Source organism: Pseudonaja textilis, chromosome 6, assembly GCF_049901715.1.
Source record: "Pseudonaja textilis isolate UNSWEBS1 chromosome 6, rPseTex1.2, whole genome shotgun sequence".
Taxonomy (NCBI): Eukaryota; Metazoa; Chordata; class Lepidosauria; order Squamata; family Elapidae; genus Pseudonaja; species Pseudonaja textilis.
In genome coordinates, this window is record NC_141995.1 from 5,279,252 (window position 1) to 5,297,602 (window position 18,351).

At 46.9% G+C, this 18,351-nt stretch overlaps 1 protein-coding gene across 6 annotated transcripts in view; it reads left to right on the forward strand.

Annotated features, from left to right (window-relative positions):
• The window catches only part of DYSF (dysferlin), a 181,452-nt gene that overhangs the window by 74,251 nt on the left and 88,850 nt on the right, over window positions 1–18,351 (forward strand). For all 6 annotated transcript variants that reach the window (XM_087935713.1, XM_087935716.1, XM_087935718.1 and 3 more), the window contains 8 exons: window positions 376–500; window positions 2,054–2,160; window positions 9,131–9,323; window positions 10,491–10,646; window positions 11,474–11,605; window positions 13,101–13,267; window positions 15,981–16,095; window positions 16,860–16,965. In XM_087935713.1, coding sequence (XP_087791839.1) covers window positions 376–500; window positions 2,054–2,160; window positions 9,131–9,323; window positions 10,491–10,646; window positions 11,474–11,605; window positions 13,101–13,267; window positions 15,981–16,095; window positions 16,860–16,965 — 1,101 coding nt within the window. The remainder of the gene's footprint in view (window positions 1–375; window positions 501–2,053; window positions 2,161–9,130; window positions 9,324–10,490; window positions 10,647–11,473; window positions 11,606–13,100; window positions 13,268–15,980; window positions 16,096–16,859; window positions 16,966–18,351) is intronic.

Sequence of the window (18,351 nt, forward strand, 5' to 3'; positions counted from 1 at the left end):
CTACCTGTACATAAAAATGCAAACCTTCCACAACAACAAACTTGCTGCTACCTGGATAGTGTCCCGCATGGAGGATGAGGATTACGTCTAAGATCCAGCTAAGATGATTTATTGCTCAAACCCGCACACAAGAATCTAGTCAACTAATGCACAATGCAAAATTGGCACCAGGGAAGGGCCCATGGAATTCAAGAGGACTTGGACTTAAGACTGTTTATGGGGATGTAAGGATTCCAGGCTGATGACTTGCTTAACTCTGCCCCCACCCCCCAGCTCTTCTCCTGCAGGTGGAGAGTCACTCAGGTGAGGTGGCTGGTGCAGAAATGTAATAAATAAACAAACCAACGGAGGCCTCTCTGCCCTTTCCATCTCCAGGCTGTCAGTATTACTACCTTCCCTGGGGCAACGTGAAACCAGTGGTGGTCCTCTCCTCCTACTGGGAAGACAGCAGCCACAGGATGGATGCCCAGAATCTCCTCGACAGGGCTGCAGACCGGCTGGTGAGTGCTTGGGGCTGAGAAGGCTAGCCTTGGAGCCCCCACCCCCACCCGCCCCCAGTTAGTGTCCAGAAGAGATTCTGCTCTTCTCTGCGGTCCCAGAGGATTGCGGTCTCTCGGTCAGTTAGTAGAACCAGCCGATCCTGTCTTGTAAGCGATGCTCTTAAGAAACCAGGCGGACGATGGATCGCACCAGCCCGGCATCCATCTTGCCTTCTTGCCTACAGTTGGCAGGGCCCTGCTGAGTTGGCAGCATCTGAAGTTGCCCAGGGGCACGGATTGAGTCAAACTCCCGTCCAATGGGGCTGGGTCTCCCAAGGGGGATAATGAAGGAGAATCTTTGTGGCTCAGGGTTGAAATGAGGGATCCCTGGTGTTTTCTGAGCTTGGTGGTTTTCTTGCAGACGTTTCACGGCCCAACTAGGGAACATCATCAGGCTAGAAGGGATTTGCAGACAGGAGGAGGAGGAGGAGGAGGAGGAGGGGGGGGGGAGGAGGAGGAGGGGGAGGAGGAGAACTGTGGGGTCCTTGAGCTTGGTGGTTTTCTTGCAGACATTTCACGACCCAACTAGGAACATCATCAGGCTAGAAGGATTTGCAGACAGGAGGAGGAGGAGGAGGAGGAGGAGGAGGAGGAGGAGGAGGAGGAGGAGGAGGAGGAGGAGGAGGAGGAGGAGGAGAGAACTGTGGGATCCCTGGTGTTCTCTGAGCTTGGTGGTTTTCTTGCAGACATTTCATGACCCAACTAGGGAACATCATCAGGCTAGAAGGGATTTGCAGACAGGAGGAGGAGGAGGAAGGAGGAGGAGGAGGAGGAGGAGGAGGAGGAGGAGGAGGAGGAGGGAGGAGGAGGAGGGGAGGAGGAGGAGGAGGAGGAGGAGGGAGGAGGAGGAGGAGGAGGAGGAGAAGAACTGTGGGGTCCTTGGTACTCTGAGCTTGGTGGTTTCCTTGCAGACGTTCACACCCAACTAGGGAACATCATCAGGCTAGAAGGATTTGCAGACAGGAGGAGGAGGAGGAGGAGGAGGAGGAGGAGGAGGAGGAGAGGAGGAGGAGGAGGAGGAGGAGGAGGAGGAGGAGGAGGAGCTGGGGGTCCTTGGTACTCTGAGCTTGGTGGTTTTCTTGCAGACATTTCATGACCCTAGTAGGGAACATCATTAGGCTAGAAGGGATTTGCAGACAGGAGGAGGAGGAGGAGGAGGAGGAGGAGGAGAGGAGGAAAAAACTGTGGGGTCTTGATGAGTTTGGTGGTTTTCTTGCAGAGGTTTCATGACCCAGCTAGGGAACATCATCAGTGCTAATGTCTGCAAGAACACCACCAAGCTCAAGAAAGCACCCCAAGGACCCCTCAGAGGGGCTGCCAGGCTGGTCACAGAAAGCTCTGAGGGGGGGGGGGGCTCCTGATGGCTGCAGCACACGACCCTGTGTGGTGCCCGTGTGCGTGCGCGTGTGTCCTTCAGCCGCTCCGTGGGCCAGCCAGAGGGCTGCCAGCCAGGGCTGGATGTGGGGCACTTCCCTCAGCAGCACGTGGCATTTCTGCTGTCTGCCCCAATGCAGGCTGCCAACTTGGAGGTGGTCCACCTGGCCCACAAAGCCCAGCGTTCTGCCAGCACCTTGGACACCCTGGTGGCTCAGATGCTGGATGACCTCATGACGGACTGCAGGTAGGCGTGTGGGAGGGGAGGGGTCCTCTGTGGCCAGGCCACGAGCCCCTGGGAGGGTTCACCGGCAAGTTTGTTTGTTTACCTTGGAGAGGGTCCCAGGACTGAAGAAGGCCGCCCATTGGTGGGCAAGGGGCTCCTCCGGAGGCGCTGAGCCAAGGCTCCCCCGAGTTGAAAAGGTGATACTGGAGGCAGGTCGTAAATCCCCACTCCTTGCCTGAATGGCCTCTTTGTGTGGCTGTGGTCTGGTCTGGGCTGGCAGACCCCTTTGCTGGAGGAGGGGGGCGTCTCCCATCTGCAGGCATTGGGGAGGGGGCGGAGAACAGCCTCCCCACCCTCGTCTCGAAGCTCCTGGTTTGGAGCCCTTCAGGTTCAAAGCCTCTGTGAAGTCATGCCTTCTTTCTTTCTTTCTTTTCTTTCTTTCTTTCTTTCTTTCTTTCTTTCTTTCTTTCTTTCTTTCTTTCTTTCTTTCTTTCTTTCTTTCTTTCTGTCTGTCTTTCTTTCTCTTTCTTTCTTTTCTTTCTTTCTTTCTTTCTCTCTCTTTCTTTCTCTTTTCTTTCTCCCTCCCTCCTTTCCTTTCATCTTCCTTTCCATTTTTATTTTCCTTTCCCTTTCCTTTCCTTTCATTTCCTTTCCTTTCCTTTCCTTTCCTTTCCTTTCCTTTCCTTTCCTTTCCTTTCCTCCCACTTTTTTTTTTCCTTTCCTTTCCTTTCCTTCCATCTTCCTTTCCATTCTCTTTTCCTTTCCTTTCCTTTCCTTTCCTTTCTTTCCACTTTTTATTTTCCTTTCCTTTCCCTTCCTTTATTTTCCTTTCCTTTCTTTTCCTTTATCTTCCTTTCTTTCCACTTTTATTTTCCTTTCCTTTCTTTTCCTTTATCTTCCTTTCTTTCCACTTTTTATTTTCCTTTCCTTTCCTTCCTTCCTTTCATCTTCCTTTCCTTTTATCTTCCTTTCCTTTCCTTTCCTTTCCTTTCCTTTCCTTTCCTTTCCTTTCCTTTCCTTTCCTTTCCTTTCCTTTCCTTTCCCTTTCCTTTCCTTTCCTTAATTTACATGCTGCCCATCTTGCTAACAAGGCTATTTATGAACATTATAAAAAAAGAGATGCCAAACATATTAAAACATTACATAAACCAGAATTAAGTAAACTTTGTAATGTTCCAGATGTAGTGTCCTCTTTCTAACCAGGGTCACCAGAAGCTCACAAGTGGTGTGTGTTTTAGAATACAGAATAACTCAATAACGGAACAGCAGAATAACATAATAAATGACAGAGTTGGTAGGGACCCTGGAGGTCTTCTAGTCCAGCCCCCTGCTCTAAAACGAGACCTATATCATGTCAGACAAAGAGATGTCCATTGTCTTCTTAAAATTCCAGAGACCCCCATCCCAGCAGCATGGGCCAAGGGGGCTGGATGGACTGATGTTGCAGGAGAGAAGAGACATCCCGCCCCCCAATTTTTAAGGTTCCCCTTTGAAGGGCTGGGAGCAGGCAGGGAATCCTGTTCAAATTAAGCCAGGTGAGAAAAAGAAGAGAGATCACCCAGCCCAGTCCTACAATTTTTGCAATTTTTCCCTTCCCTGCTTTGCTTTGGATTTCCTGGAATGCTATGGCAGGATTGAAAAAAAAAGAAGGGAAAAGGTCTTCAGAAGTCCAGCATGATTTTTGAAGGGCTCCATAGACATGTCCACCAAGTTTTCTTGGCAAGTTCCTGGTAGGAGTTTCCCACGGATGGTTTTTTTGATGGGGCAAATTTAGTCTTGGGTCTCAGACCCCCTGCCCTAAATATTAATCACGACCTGTCCCTGCTTAGCATCATCCAGTTCAGTGATTGTCAACCTTGGAGACTTTAAGACTGGTGGACTTCAACTCCCAGAATTTCCCAGCCAGAAGACCGGTGGACTTCAACTCCCAGAATTTCCCAGTCAGAAACCGTGGACTTCAACTCCCAGAGTTCCCCAGCTAGAAGACTGGTGGACTTCAACTCCCAGAATTTCCCAGTCAGAAAACCGGTGGACTTCAACTCCCAGAGTTCCCCAGCCAGAAGACTGGTGGACTTCAACTCCCAGAATTTCCCAGCCAGAAGACCGGTGGACTTCAACTCCCAGAATTTCCCAGTCAGAAAACCGGTGGACTTCAACTCCCAGAGTTCCCCAGCTAGAAGACTGGTGGACTTCAACTCCCAGAATTCCCCAGCCAGAAGATTGATGGACTTCAACTCCCAGAGCTCCTGAGATAGAAGGCTGGTGGACTTCAACTCCCAGAGTTCCCCAGCCAGAAGATTGATGGACTTCAACTCCCAGAGTTCCCAGCCAGAAGACTGGTGGACTTCAACTCCCAGAATTCCCAGCCAGAAGACCGGTGGACTTCAACTCCCAGAGTTCCCCAGCCAGAAGACTGGTGGACTTCAACTCCCAGAATTCCCCAGCCAGAAGACCGTGACTTCAACTCCCAGAGTTCCCCAGCCAGAAGACTGGTAGACTTCAACTCCCAGAGTTCCTCAGCCAGAAGACTGGTGGACTTCAACTCCCAGAGTTCCCCAGCCAGAAGACTGGTGGACTTCAACTCCCAGAATTCCCAGCCAGAAGACCGTGGACTTCAACTCCCAGAGTTCCCAGCCAGAAGACTGGTGGACTTCAACTCCCAGAATTCCCCAGCCAGAAGACTGGTGGACTTCAACTCCCAGAGTTCCCAGCCAGAAGACTGGTGGACTTCAACTCCCAGAGTTCCCAGCCAGAAGACTGGTAGACTTCAACTCCCAGAATTCCCCAGCCAGAAGACCGTGGACTTCAACTCCCAGAGTTCCCCAGCCAGAAGACCGTGGACTTCAACTCCCAGAGTTCCCAGCCAGAAGACCGGTGGACTTCAACTCCCAGAATTCCCCAGCCAGAAGACTGGTGGACTTCAACTCCCAGAATTCCCCAGCCAGAAGACCGGTGGACTTCAACTCCCAGAATTCCACAGCCAGAAGACTGGTGGACTTCAACTCCCAGATTTCCCCAGCCAGAAGACTGGTGGACTTCAACTCCCAGAATTCCACAGCCAGAAGACTGGTGGACTTCAATTCCCAGAATTCCCCAGCCAGAAGACCGGTGGACTTCAACTCCCAGAATTCCCCAGCCAGAAGACTGGTGGACTTCAACTCCCAGAGTTCCCCAGCCAGAAGACCAGTGGACTTCAACTCCCAGAACTCTGGGAGTCCACCTGTATTAAAGTCTCCAAAGTTGACAAGAATTGACGTAGTCAATCAAAATTCACTTGAGCTCAGTTTGTCATCTGCTCATCACACCAATCTCCCCTTTTCCTGAGCATTAAGAGAAACAGCTGTTTTTTTTTTCCAGGGTGATTTTTCAATTTCCCAGCCATGACATTTCCTGGTGGTCTCCCATCCGATCCCATCCCTCCTCCCTGTTGCGCGTCCATGCCCAGACCCCATCAATCCGTGCATAAAATAATTCCCACATTGTTTTTAAGGAAACGCGTTCCCAAGGCAACATTCCTGACCTCCCTGTGACTGCAACCCAAATCTGTGTGTGTGTGTGAAGAAACGGGTGAGGAAGGATTGTTTCTGAGCGTGTACAAAATCCACCCTCCTGTAGAGAAAGGCCAGCAAATTCCAGGAATGAAAGGGAAGGCGGGATTTCTCCAATTGAGTTTGTTGAAAGACAAATAAACAGGATGGGTTTCCACAACAGCCCAAAATAACCCAGCAGAAAAAAAAAAGTTATTTTGTGCTCATGCGGAAGGACAAAATGTTTGTTTTTCCTCCAAAGAGATGATTCTCCAGAGGATTAGAAGCCTTCGCTGTTTGGTTAACCCAAGACCCCTAACCTTTCTCTCCTCCCACCTCTCAGATTAGACAAAGGTTCAAACTCTTTTTTATATATATAGTTTATTTATACATTGTCAATGAACATACTTATGTGCTTTGTGAACAGTGTAATGTCTGGGTCAATTGCTTACATAATTATCTATATATATAAAAGCGAAACACCACTCATACATCCTCACAAAATCTCCAGAACCATAAAGCCTATAAACTTGCAATTTGGCACGTATGTTCCACTTGGCTTCTGATGAGAAACTGTCTAACAGTGAGGACAATTCACCAGTGGAACAGCTTCCCACCAGAAGTTGTAGGGGCTCCATTACTCGAGCTTCTCAAGAAGAGTTTGGACAACCATTTGGCTGACATGGGATAGAGTCTCCTGCTTGAAGAGGGGGTAGAAGACCTCCAAGGCCCCTTCCAACTCTGATATTTCTATTCTATTCTATTCTATTCTATTCTATTCTATTCTATTCTATTCTATTCTATTCTATTCTATTCTATTCCAATCTATTCCATCCCATTCCATATTTTCTATTCTATATTCTATTCTATCTCTATTCTATCTCTATTCTGTTCTGTTCATTCATTCTGTTTCTGTTCTATTCTGTTCTGTTCTATTCTATTCTATTCTATTCTATTCTATTCTATTCTATTCTATTCCGTATTTTCTATCCTATCCTATTCCATTCCATTCTATTCTATTCCAGTCCTGTACTACTCTACTCTACTCTACTCTACTCTGATACAGATCAACAGAGTTGGAAGGGACCTTATAGGTCATGTAGTCCAACCCCCTGCTTAAGCAGGAGACCCTACACCATTTCTGACAGACGACAGTCCAGTCTCTTTTTGAAAGCCTCCAGGGATGAAGCTCCCACAACATCTGAAGGCAACCTCTGTTCCCTGGGTTGGTTGTTCTCATTGTCAGAAAGTTTCTCCTTATTTCCAGGTTGAATCTCTCCTTGTTCAGTTTCCATCCCTTATTCCTTGTCCGGCCTTCAGGTGCTTTAGAAAATAGCTTGACCCCCTTCCTCCTCTCTGTGGCAGCCCCTCAAATATTGGATCCCTGCTATCCTGTCTCCCCTGGTCCTTCTCTTCACTATTTCTTCACTTCTCTCTTCACTTATCCTATCCTATCCTATTTCTATTTCTAAGTTTCAGAGAAAATAAACAGCTGTGGGCAGAGTGAGTCTTTGTAAATCAATGTCTCCTTGGAGTGTTGCCGCTTTCCCCTTCAAATATAATTTACAATTGCACAATGCTTAGGAAGGATCACAGACAGGAAAACGTGGGTTGGGTGAAGATATTGAGATATTGAGCAATTTCCCCAGGCCACTGCAAAGTCAAGTGAGTGGGGGAGGAAGGACACGAAGAAACAGGGTTATTTTTGTAATCACTCTCGCTTGCACCACTTTTATTCTAGTCCCTGGATTTATTTATGTATTGATTCATCGAATTTATACGGCGCCCATATAGATTGCCTCTGGGTGGCTTACAGTGCAATTAAATAGAACTATAAAACACAATTATTGGTATAAATATCAGTTAAAATTACAGGAATTAAGTGGAGAAAATATGTAATTAGGCTTACAATGCAATTAAATGGGAATATAAAACACAATTGAAATATAAAAGCCAGTTGAAATGATAGGAATTAAATAGAGAAAATGAGAAATTAGGCATATAATGCAATCCAAGAGATGTATAAAACACAATTATAGATATAAAGATCGGTGAAAAATACAGGAATCAAATAGAGAAAATAGGGTAATTAGGCTTACAACACAATTAAATAGGACTAGAAAATACAAATGATAAATATTAAAATAAAGTTAAAATTGCAGGAGCGAGAGAAAACGGGTAATTAGGCTTACAGTGCAATTATGTGGGAATATAAAACCCCATGATAAATATAAAAAATCAATTAAAATGACAGGAAATCAAATTGAGATGATGAAGATGTTACCCATTCAGTCGTGTCCGATTCTTGGCGATTCATACTTACTTACTTACAGATTAAGACTTGGAAGGGACTTTGTAGGTCATCTAGTACAACCCATCGCCCAAGCAGGAGACCCTACACCGTTCTCTGGGTGGTCTCACCACCTCTTCCGACCATCTCTGAGTTGTTCTAAGCTCTGGCTGGGGTCAGCTTTGAGGTTGCCCAGCCACCGTGTTCTTTGGTTTTAAATAGGGAAAAAGTGGTAATTAGGCTAATGGATTAAGATGAGACAAACATGAGACTGCCACATTTTTGTCCCTGGGGAATTTGGGAGTGGGGGATTCCATAGAGAGATGGATGATTAGACTCAACAACATTCTTCTCAAAAGTCAAGGACAAATTACCCTGCACCTGGAGAGGAGTGTCTAAGCAGGACTCTTCAAACTTGACAGCTTTAAGATTGTGGACTTCAACTCCCAGAATTCCTCCTCCAGGCATGATAGCTCAAGAATTCTGGGAGTTGAAGTCCACAAGTCTTAAACTTGCCAAGTTTGAAGATCCTTGAGATAGATGATGGGTGGATGGATAGATGAGGAGACGATAGATAGACAGATAGACAGAGGACAGATCAGGGGTCTTCAAACTTGACAGCTTTAAGACTTGTGGACTTCAACTCCCAGAATTCCTCCTCCAGTCATGTTAGCTCAGGAATTCTGGGAGTTGAAGTCCACAAGTCTTAAACTTGCCAAGTTTGAAGATCCTTGTGATAGATGATGGATGGATGGATAGATGGGGAGACGATAGATAAACAGATAGACAGATGACAGATCAGGGGTCTTCAAATTTGACAGCTTTAAGACTTGTGGATTTCAACTCCCAGAATTCCTCCTCCAGTCATGTTAGCTCAGGAATTCTGGGAGTTGAAGTCCACAAGTCTTAAACTTGCCAAGTTTGAAGACCCTTGACTAGAGAAATGTCTCCAGTTGGGACGATGGTTGATTGGACCGTGTGATGGACTGGTGGGTGCAGGGGATGGGTTTTGATTTTCAATTGGGAAGGGAAAACCCAGAATTCGGGTATTCCCAGATGTGCCAATAGAACCTTCTTCAATAAATTCTTACTTGGATGAACTTTGTTTCTGAGTGCTGAATGAGAATGGGGAGTTTCATTGGAAGGCTGACACCTTGGTTATCTCCTTCCATAGCCAGCCCCTGGTTGACGTCACTCAGAAGCCCAACAGCACCCACTTGGACCAATATCTCTATCGTTTCCGGACCACCAACCTCAATCAGATGGTCCAGGCGGCCTTGAAGATGAAGCACGAAGACTCTGACCTTCAGATGGTTTTGGATCAGGCCGAAGATTGGCTCTCTCGATTAAAATCCATGGTGGAGGAGGTAGATGTAGTTATCAGCATGCAAAAGGGGATTGAGCTCTTCCGTCTCTTCTGAACCACTGAGCCATTTTTTGACGTCTAGGGAAAGACCAAAGGGGTCCCTATTTTTCTACTTGCATTTTTTACATGTTTTCGAACTGCTAGGTTGGCAGAAGCTGGGACAAGTAACAGGAGCTCACTCCGTGACGCGGTGCTGGGGATTCGAACCGCCAAAATGCCAACATTTTGATCGACAAGCTCAGGGTCTTAGCCACTGAGCCACTGCATCCCACTATGTATGTATAGATAGTGCTAAAAACTCACAATCTTGTGAGATCACGTTATTAGTTGTCCAGGGCCAGATGCAGCCTGTGTGTCACAGGTTGGACACACCTGTTGTAAATTCATGTTGAATTCCATTTATTCACTACAGTCCACACACAGCTTTGTGAACCCTCTCGCTGTCCTCTGAAGTTTTAGCCAACCCTCCCAGCTGTGGGTCACCTGCACCTTGAGGAGTGGTCCTTCAACCTCCCCATCCAAGTCATGGCTAAGACCAACACAAGATCCAAGAGAGCCCCCATGGCCCTCCCCTCCATTCTTCCTTCCAAACCAGGGTGGAGAACATTTGGTTGCACTCCTCGTGTGTTGCCATGCAGCCAACCGAGAGTCCAATCAAATGTGGCATCATCTAACCCAGGAAGTCAGCAACCCGCGGCTCTGGAGCCACATGTGCTCTTTCATCCCTCTGCTGCAGCTCTAAATATGTGTCACAACTGCCAATGCGTGTGACACCTTCCGGCATGTGATTTATTGAGCTTTTCGACTCCCGGTAGGCCAACCCTGAGTAAATCCAAGAAAAGAAAAGTTTCAGAAGAAAACAGAAGGTTTCATTCAACTAACATATGCTAGTTTTTGTGGCCACTCAGGAAATAGACAGGCATGGGAAAAGTTTTGTGGCTCCCGGTGTTTTCTTTTCTATGGGAAACAGGTTCCAATGGCTCTTTGAGTGTTTAAGGTTGCCGATCCTTGGTCTAACCCAACTTTTACCATTTTATGAAGGAGATTCTTTCGACTAAGGTTTTTAGTGAGGCCCAGATCTACTCTGTTCTTTGATCTACTCACAGGTAGGCTTCCTCTGGCCAAAGAGGACCTTTTCCTAAAGTCTGTTAACCCTTTTCCTTGCCAGCCCCAGAACAGCCTCCCGGATGTCGTGATCTGGATGCTCCAAGGTGACCGGCGGGTGGCTTACGCCCGGCTGCCTGCCCGAGAAGTCCTGTTCTCCCGCAACGGAGCCAACTGCTGTGGCAAAAACTGTGGAAGGCTCCAGACCATATTCTTAAAAGTAAGTTTCCTCAGGGCTGGGTGGGATTTGGACTTTTTGACCGGGGTTGGTGAGGGTGGGGAGGATACATGGGATAAAATGGTCAGGAGTACTTTCAAGTCAAGCAACACCTCTTCTTTGGGGAGCTGTGGTCTTCAAATGGTTCTGGGCAAATGATTTGGGGCAATCTAAACGCATAACACTGAATGGAGTCAGGAGACTGTTCTTGGCTTGTTTGATATTCATTGATTGATTGATTGATTGATTCATCCATTTGCTGCCCTTCTCACTCTTTTAGGTTATGGTTGCCCTGATGAGTGCTCCTGGCACCAGCATGGTATATATAAGTAGACCTCTATAAAAATGCAAGATCTTTAGGCCCAATTCAACCATCCAAAATTTCAATTCTCCCATTCCTCCCACTGCCCTGAAATGACCTCCTGGTGATAGTCCTTTCAGCCTGTCCTATTGACTTAGTTGGTTTGATCGCCTGAAAGAAGAATTAGAATCAGAATCAGAGCTGGAAGGGAGGTCATCTAGTCCAATCCCCTATTCAAGCAGGAGACCCTATAGCATTTCTGACAAATGGGCTGTCCAACTTCTTAAAAACCTCCAGCGTTGGAGCAGCCACAACTTCTGGTGGCAAGTTGTTCCACGGGTTAATTGTTCTCACTGTTAGGCAGTTTTTCATTAGTTCCCGGTTGCTTCTCTCTTTGATCTGTTTCCATCGATTGTTTCTTCTCCTGCCTTCTGGTGCTTTGGGGCAGCCCCTGAGATGTGCCTTCTGAAGCCCTGCCAGGCTGCTGACCACCTATAGCTCTGAGCCTTCTTCCTTTGCCCCACCCTAGTGTCCGCAGGAAGAGGTGGCAGGTCCCAGGATCCCAGCTCAGATCCGGGTCCGGCTGTGGCTGGGGCTAGCAGTGGACGAGAAGGAGTTCAACCAGACGGCCGAAGGGAGGCTGTCTGTCTTTGCTGAAACGGTGAGCCAGATCTGATCTTCTCTAATGGGGTTGGATGGGGAACGGGATTGCTGGTTCTGCCATTCAAGGGGGGAAGAGTGGATACCCCTTTGCATTGGAACCAGAACTGGGCAGAGGCCTTTCCATTCAGGACTGGGAAAGGGCTTGAAGATTCATTTCCTGTTGCTCCGACTCTACTTTATGCTTCTATCTTGGAGAGAGAAAGTAGTAGTAGTAGTAGTAGTAGTAGTAGTAGTAGTAGTAGTAGTAGTTCTTCTTCTTCTTCTTCTTCTTCTTCTTCTTCTTCTTCTTCTCCTCCTCCTCCTCCTCTTCCTCCTCCTCCTCCTCTTCTTCTTCTTCTTCTTCTTCTCTTCTTCTTCTTCTTCTTCTTCTTCTTCTTCTTCTTCTTTCCTCCTCCTCCTCCTCCTCCTCCTCCTCCTCCTCCTCCTCCTCCTCCTCCTCCTCCTCCTCCTCCTCCTCTTCTTCTTCTTCTTCTTCTTCTTCTTCTTCTTCTTCTTCTTCTTCTTCTTCTTCTTCTTCTTTCTTCTTCTTCTTCTCCTCCTCCTCTCCTCCTCCTCCTCCTCCTCCTCCTCCTCCTCCTCCTCCTCCTCCTCTTCTTCTTCTTCTTCTTCTTCTTCTTCTTCTTCTTCTTCTTCTTCTTCTTCTCCTCCTCCTTCCCCGTCCCCTTCCTCCTTCCCCTCCTTCCTCTTCCTCCTTCTCCTCCTTCCTCCTCCCCTTCCCCTCTTCTTCTTCTTCTTTTCTTGTTGTTGTTGTTGTTGTTCTTCTTCTTCTTCTTCTTCTTCTTCCTCTCTTCTTCTTCTTCTTCTTCTTCTTCTTCTTCTTCTTCTTCTTCTTCTTCTTCTTTTCTTCTTCTTCTTCTTCTTCTTCTTCTTCTTCTCCTCCTCCTTCCCCGTCCCCTTCCTCCTTCCCCTCCTCCTCCTCCTCCTCCTCCTCCTCCTCCTCCTCCTCCTCCTCCTCCTCCTCCTCCTCCTCCCTCTCCCTCTCTCTCTCTCCCTCCCCTCTCCCTCCTCCTCCATCAAGGTAGATATAAAGTTATAGTTCTTGCTCTTCTGGTGGCCTCAATCATTGTTAATTAATATTGTCCATCTTTCCATTGCACTGAATAGAATTCCACCCAGCAAGGTTTCCTTTTAGCTTGGCAGACTCCAAAAAGTTCATTGCTCACCTCTAAGGTCCTGTCAGGGGCAAGGAACCAAGAACAACATACGGATCTATCCAGAGTACTTTCTTTACTGGTGCCTGCCTACAGACAGGGATCTTGCCAGACTAAAGCACAATCTACATAACCAGTAGATGTGCCGTGTGAAGCGAGGAGAGTCCGTGCCTGGCTCTCTTCTTGCATACCAAGGACTCCGGGCTGATTTGCCTCTTAGTTCCTGGGGAACCCCTGCACCCCAACCTTCTTGTGAGTTTGCAGCAGGTGCCTTTTTGGGAGGGTGGCTTTGCCCATTTGCTCATCCCCGATTTCTCTCTTTCTCATCCTTTTGGGTCCTAGTATGAAAACCAAACGAAGCTGGCATTGGTAGGGAACTGGGGCACGACGGGTCTCACCTACCCTAAATACTCGGACATCACTGCCAAGATCAAGCTACCCAAGGACAGTTTCAAGCCTTCTACCGGTTGGGCGTGGGCTGGAGATTGGTTCGTCAGCCCCGAGAAGACGTGAGTGACGGACGGCGGGAGGTTGAGGTCTCTGGGGTCTCTTCCCTTTCCTTGGGCCACCCTGGGTGAGTTCTTCTCATTCAGGAGAGCTGCATTCCATCGCCCGCCCACCCCACCTCCCCAGATCACCCCATGAGGCTGCCTTGAGGCAAGATCTCATGAAGGAACCTGGTGGGCCCTGGCCACTTGGAGATGGACACGAAGGGGCCACACCCAAAGGTGCTTTTCCAAAAGGTTGCTGGACTTCCTTGGTTTTTTTTTTCCACCCCTTGAAAATATTTTGCTTCTCATCCAAGAAGCATCTTTGGTTCTGACTGACTGGAAGGGAATGGAAGGACTTATATTCTTTTGCAGTCACCTGGATGTCAGCACTCTGAAGTTGGGTTGTGAGCTCCCTGAGAGTAATTGAGGCCACTTGAGGGTTCATCCCCATCCTCAGAGTCACCTGAATCAGAGCAGGGGTGGGATTCTAATGGTTGGGACCGGTTCAGACGAACCAGGTGTTAAATTTACATCTGGTTCGCCAAACCGGTAGTTGAACCGACCGGCTGGCCCCTCCCACACCGCCCCTCCCAGAAGTCTCCACGCAGCCCGTTTTGGATGTCCAGGGTCTGCACAGAAGCTCCAGGAGGGTGAAAAACACAGGCCTCCTAGAAGTCCAGAAATGGGCCTATTTCCAACTTCCGGAGGGCCTCTGGAACCCAGGGGAGGTTGTTTTTGCCCTCCCAGAGGCCTGAGGGAAGCCTCTGGACCCTGGGGAAGGCAAATTACGGCCCTCCCGGAAGTTCCAGTGAGCCACGGTCACCTAGCAACCGGGCAGAGAACCGGTTGCTGGCATTATTTTTTTTAAATTTTTAAAAATACATTATTAAGTACAAAAGATTAAAGTATACAAATATACAAGAGTAAAAAATAAGAAGTCATCATACAAATAAACATCCCCACACATTTTATAATAAGACAAATCATATTTCTCTCTAATGCATTTGATAGTGATTTAAATATCTCATAAAAGGTATTAAATGGCAGTTACTTCTTATCCCTTGTAAATTAATTGTTATCTATACTATATAATACTTAATAGTCTATTATTCTTATTATTATTGGATTATAACTATGTATTTTTATAGATAAGTCCTTTATAGAACTTAATCAAAGAGAAAGAGGGATAAAACTAGTATTTTATAAATTCCTATCCTTTAGTTTATATATAATAATATGTTTCATAGGTTCATTATTTCCTCTTATTTTATCCATTCTCTTTTTTACGGTCTATCCAATCATACCATTTATCCCAAATCAAATAGTATTCACAGCCATCTTTCCCTTTTAATTGTAGCATAAGCCTCTCCATTTTGGTGCATTCATCAATTTTCTGAATAATAAAGTGTATATAGCGGGTATTTTCCAATATTGTGCCAGTAAGATTCGTGCCGCTGTTAATATATGAATAATCAAGCACCTTACTTTGAGGGAATAGTCTCCTTTAATTATACCCAGGAGGTACAATTCAGGTTTCCGCTCCGATCCGCCTTGGATAATTTCCTCTGTCCATATTTTAGTCTTATTTTTGAATCCCACCCCTGAATCAAAGTGCAGATGGGCATGGAACTGTAAGAGAGTTCAGGAGTCTGTCTGCATTTAGAAAGACAAAGGTCCATCTTTTGAAGGCAGTAAAGTCCACATTCTGGCCCGAGAGGACCGCTGGCTTGAAAGATGGGACCTAAAGAGGCCATTTAGGTTAAAACCGAACAGCCCTCTCTCAATAATGAGGGGAGATTTGCAGAGTTGGAAGGGACCTTGTAGGCCACCTTGTCCAAAGCACCTGAAGGGAAGACAAGAAGCAACGGATGGAAACTAATCAAGGAGAGAAGCAACTTAGAACTAAGGAGGAATTTCCTGACACTTAGAACAATTAATCAGTGGAACTACTTGCCTCCAGAAGTTGTGAATGCTCCAACATTGGAAGTTTTTCAGAAGAGGTTGAATAACCATTTGTCTGAAGTGGTGGTAGGGTTTCCTGCCTTGCCAGGGGGTTGGACTAGAAGACCTCCAAGGTCCTTTCCAACTCTGTTATTCTATTCTACGTCAAATCCATTTGAGAACTTTGAGAAGTCTTAAATCTTGTGTGGCTGTAGAGCAGAGGTCTCCAAACTTGACAACTTTAAGACTTGTGGACTTCTCCAGCATAGCTGCCTGGAATCCACAAGCCTTAAAGTTGCCAAGTATGGGGACCCCTTGCTGTAGAGCCTCATCAGTGGTTGCAACTCATCTAGTTACTTAAAGAGTTTCCGTTTGCATCATCGAGGTCAAACATATCACCATCGTCACCGTCATGGTTTGTAGAAGAAACATCTTTCAAGAACAAAGATGAGGATGAAAGATGGGTCTGCAATTAAAAACAAATGATATCTTTTTGTGACAGTCTGTAAGGATCATTTCTCTTCATCGTATCCAATCTACTCCTCTTTTCCATTATGTTTAAGTTACTCTTTATCATTTACATAATTGGCTTCCCAAGGAAGACTGAGGAAGGCAATGGTGACAAGGATGTCCTCATCCCAAGGCAAAGGATCAGGAAGGCTCCTGTTTAATAATGGTTGAGGGGAAAAAAGGTTAAAAGGAGTCAGGGTCATGTCCTCCCCCCCGTCCCCATCCCAATTCAGGCTTGGTTAAAAGGAGTCAGGGTCATGTCCTTCCCCATCCAATTCAGGCTGCTGCATGATGTGGACGCTGGTCACACAAGCTTTGTGGAGGAAGTGTTTGAGAACCAGGTCCGGCTTCCTGGAGGCCAGTGGATCCATATGGCTGAAGCCTACACAGATGTGGTGAGTGGGGACCTCCTTGGCTGTAATGAGGGTGGGATGGAGGAGGGAATTTCCTTTGAATGGATCATGGGAGTTCCTTCTTCTCAGCTTTATTCTGACTTATAAAGGGGAATATTTGTAGCTCAGGGGTTGAAATCAGGGGTCCTGGCTGCTCTCTGAGCTTGGTGGTTTCCTTGCAGACGTTTCATCACCCAACTAGGTAACATCATCAGGGTGCGAGAAGGGGGAGAGATGTGTGGAGAGGAGGAGAGGGAGGAGGAGCAGGAGGAGGAAGAGGAGGGAGAGGAGGAGGAGGAGGACTGTAGGGTCCTTGGTGCTCTCTGAGCTTGGTGGTTTTCTTGCAGACATTTCATGACCCAACTAGGAAATATCATCAAGGCTAGAAGGGAGAGGGATTTTTGTTGAGGAGGAGAGGGGAGGAGGAAGAGGAGGAGGATGATAGGGAGGAGCAAGTAGAGGAGCAGGAAGAGGAGGAGGATGACGACTATGGGGCGTCTCTGAGCTTGGTACTTTTCTTGCAGACATTTCATTACCCAAGCTAGGTAATACTACTGCTAGTTGTTAGTCTACTAGCTAGCTAGCGGACCTCTAGACTAGCTACTAGCACTGCTGCTGCTGCCTAGTTTGGTTAAGAAAATGTCTGCAAGAAAACCACCAAGCTCAGAGAACCCCCAAGGGCCCCTTCATTTCTTCTGACTGCGTGAGAGAAGAGCGAGGTGGACTTCATTGGATTCTCTTCTCTCTTTTTTTTGTTTTGTTTCCAGAATGGGGAGAAGATTTTGCCCAAGGAAGAAATTGAGTGTCCTCTGGGGTGGAAGTGGGAAGATGTGGAGTGGGACATCGATCTCAATCGGGCGGTAGATGAGAAAGGTACGGTGTTTGCTTTCTTTTGGGGATGGATGCAAAAAACAGTTGGGCCGAGAAAACGTTCCTTGCCAAGTTTTCCTTGTCTCCGGAGCAGTGGTGGTGTGCTACCGGTTCGAACCGGTACTTAAAAAAAAAAAACCCTCCAATGATCAGCTGAGAGAAGAAATAAGAGAAAAGCCCTGTGATGACCCAGGGTGGGATACAAAACAAACACAGTCACAGAAAACAGGCGTTTGCCCTTTTTATTCCTTCACTTTGCTTCCAAGCTCCAAATATCCTTGACTGGAGACAAAAAACTCCCACACAAACAGTTACAAGAAGGAGGAACAAAGCAACCCAAACCAGGCAAGAGAAGGGCCGGAGGACGTCCATGCCAAACTCAGAGAGGAACCATAAACTAGAGATATTTCCATGCTTTGTTTCCAGCGTTCGCCCGTATGCATGTCCGTCCTCTTATTCAGTTGCCACAGCTGCAGCCCATGAAGAGAATCAAGGCCCACTCCTTCCCTGTAGACCACGTATCTCCTTTATCCTCTCCTCCCTGCATGCCCTAGGATGGAGAGGGGATGGGCCTGGGTCCTCCTCTGACTGCTCAGCCGGCCTCTACCCTTCCTCAGCCTCCTCCACAACCTCCAGAGCCACATTTCCACTCCCTGTCAGCTGTTCCTCCTCTCCCTCAGAGTCAGTCTGCACCAGGGGCATGACAAGCGCAGGATCGGCCCTCCTGCCCACCCCTGTGCTTTTATCTTCTTTATCCTCTCAGCTGATTGGAACTGCAGGCCTCAGCTGGTGTGGTGAAAGCTGCACATGTGCGTTAGGTGTAAACATGCGCGTGCGATCACCGAACCGCTAATGGAACAGGTAGAATTCCACTACTGCTCTGGTTGACTCCGATGTTGCTCAGCAGATAGAACACCTTTGACTGTAAGTTTTTAAAGAAACCATTATTTTTAATAAAAACAACAACAAAAGCCAACACATAGAGAATAGACAATAATGGAATGAGAACTCAAAGGCTCTGGGGGATTTTGACCAGACCCACAAACTTGTCTGGACAAATACATTCTCAAATGAGATGGCAAGGAATCTCCTGAGTGACATTCCTTCGTATTATTTCCTTCTCTCTCTCTCTTTTTGAACTAGTTATAGTATAATGGGCTGCAGCAGGATTTATTACTAAAACTAGAGGGAAGGACGCTTTTGGGCTACCGAGCCAATTGCTGTTTGGCATTAAAAACCGGTCGGCATGGACTATTCAGAGTTTTGCAGTATTAATTCAGTGCCAGAAAAATAAACACAGGTGGCTGATGCTTTGTTTAACATCTTTATAAACATAATAAGTAGATTTTACAAACCAGTTGTAGATTTCTCCAACATAGAGCAAACTCA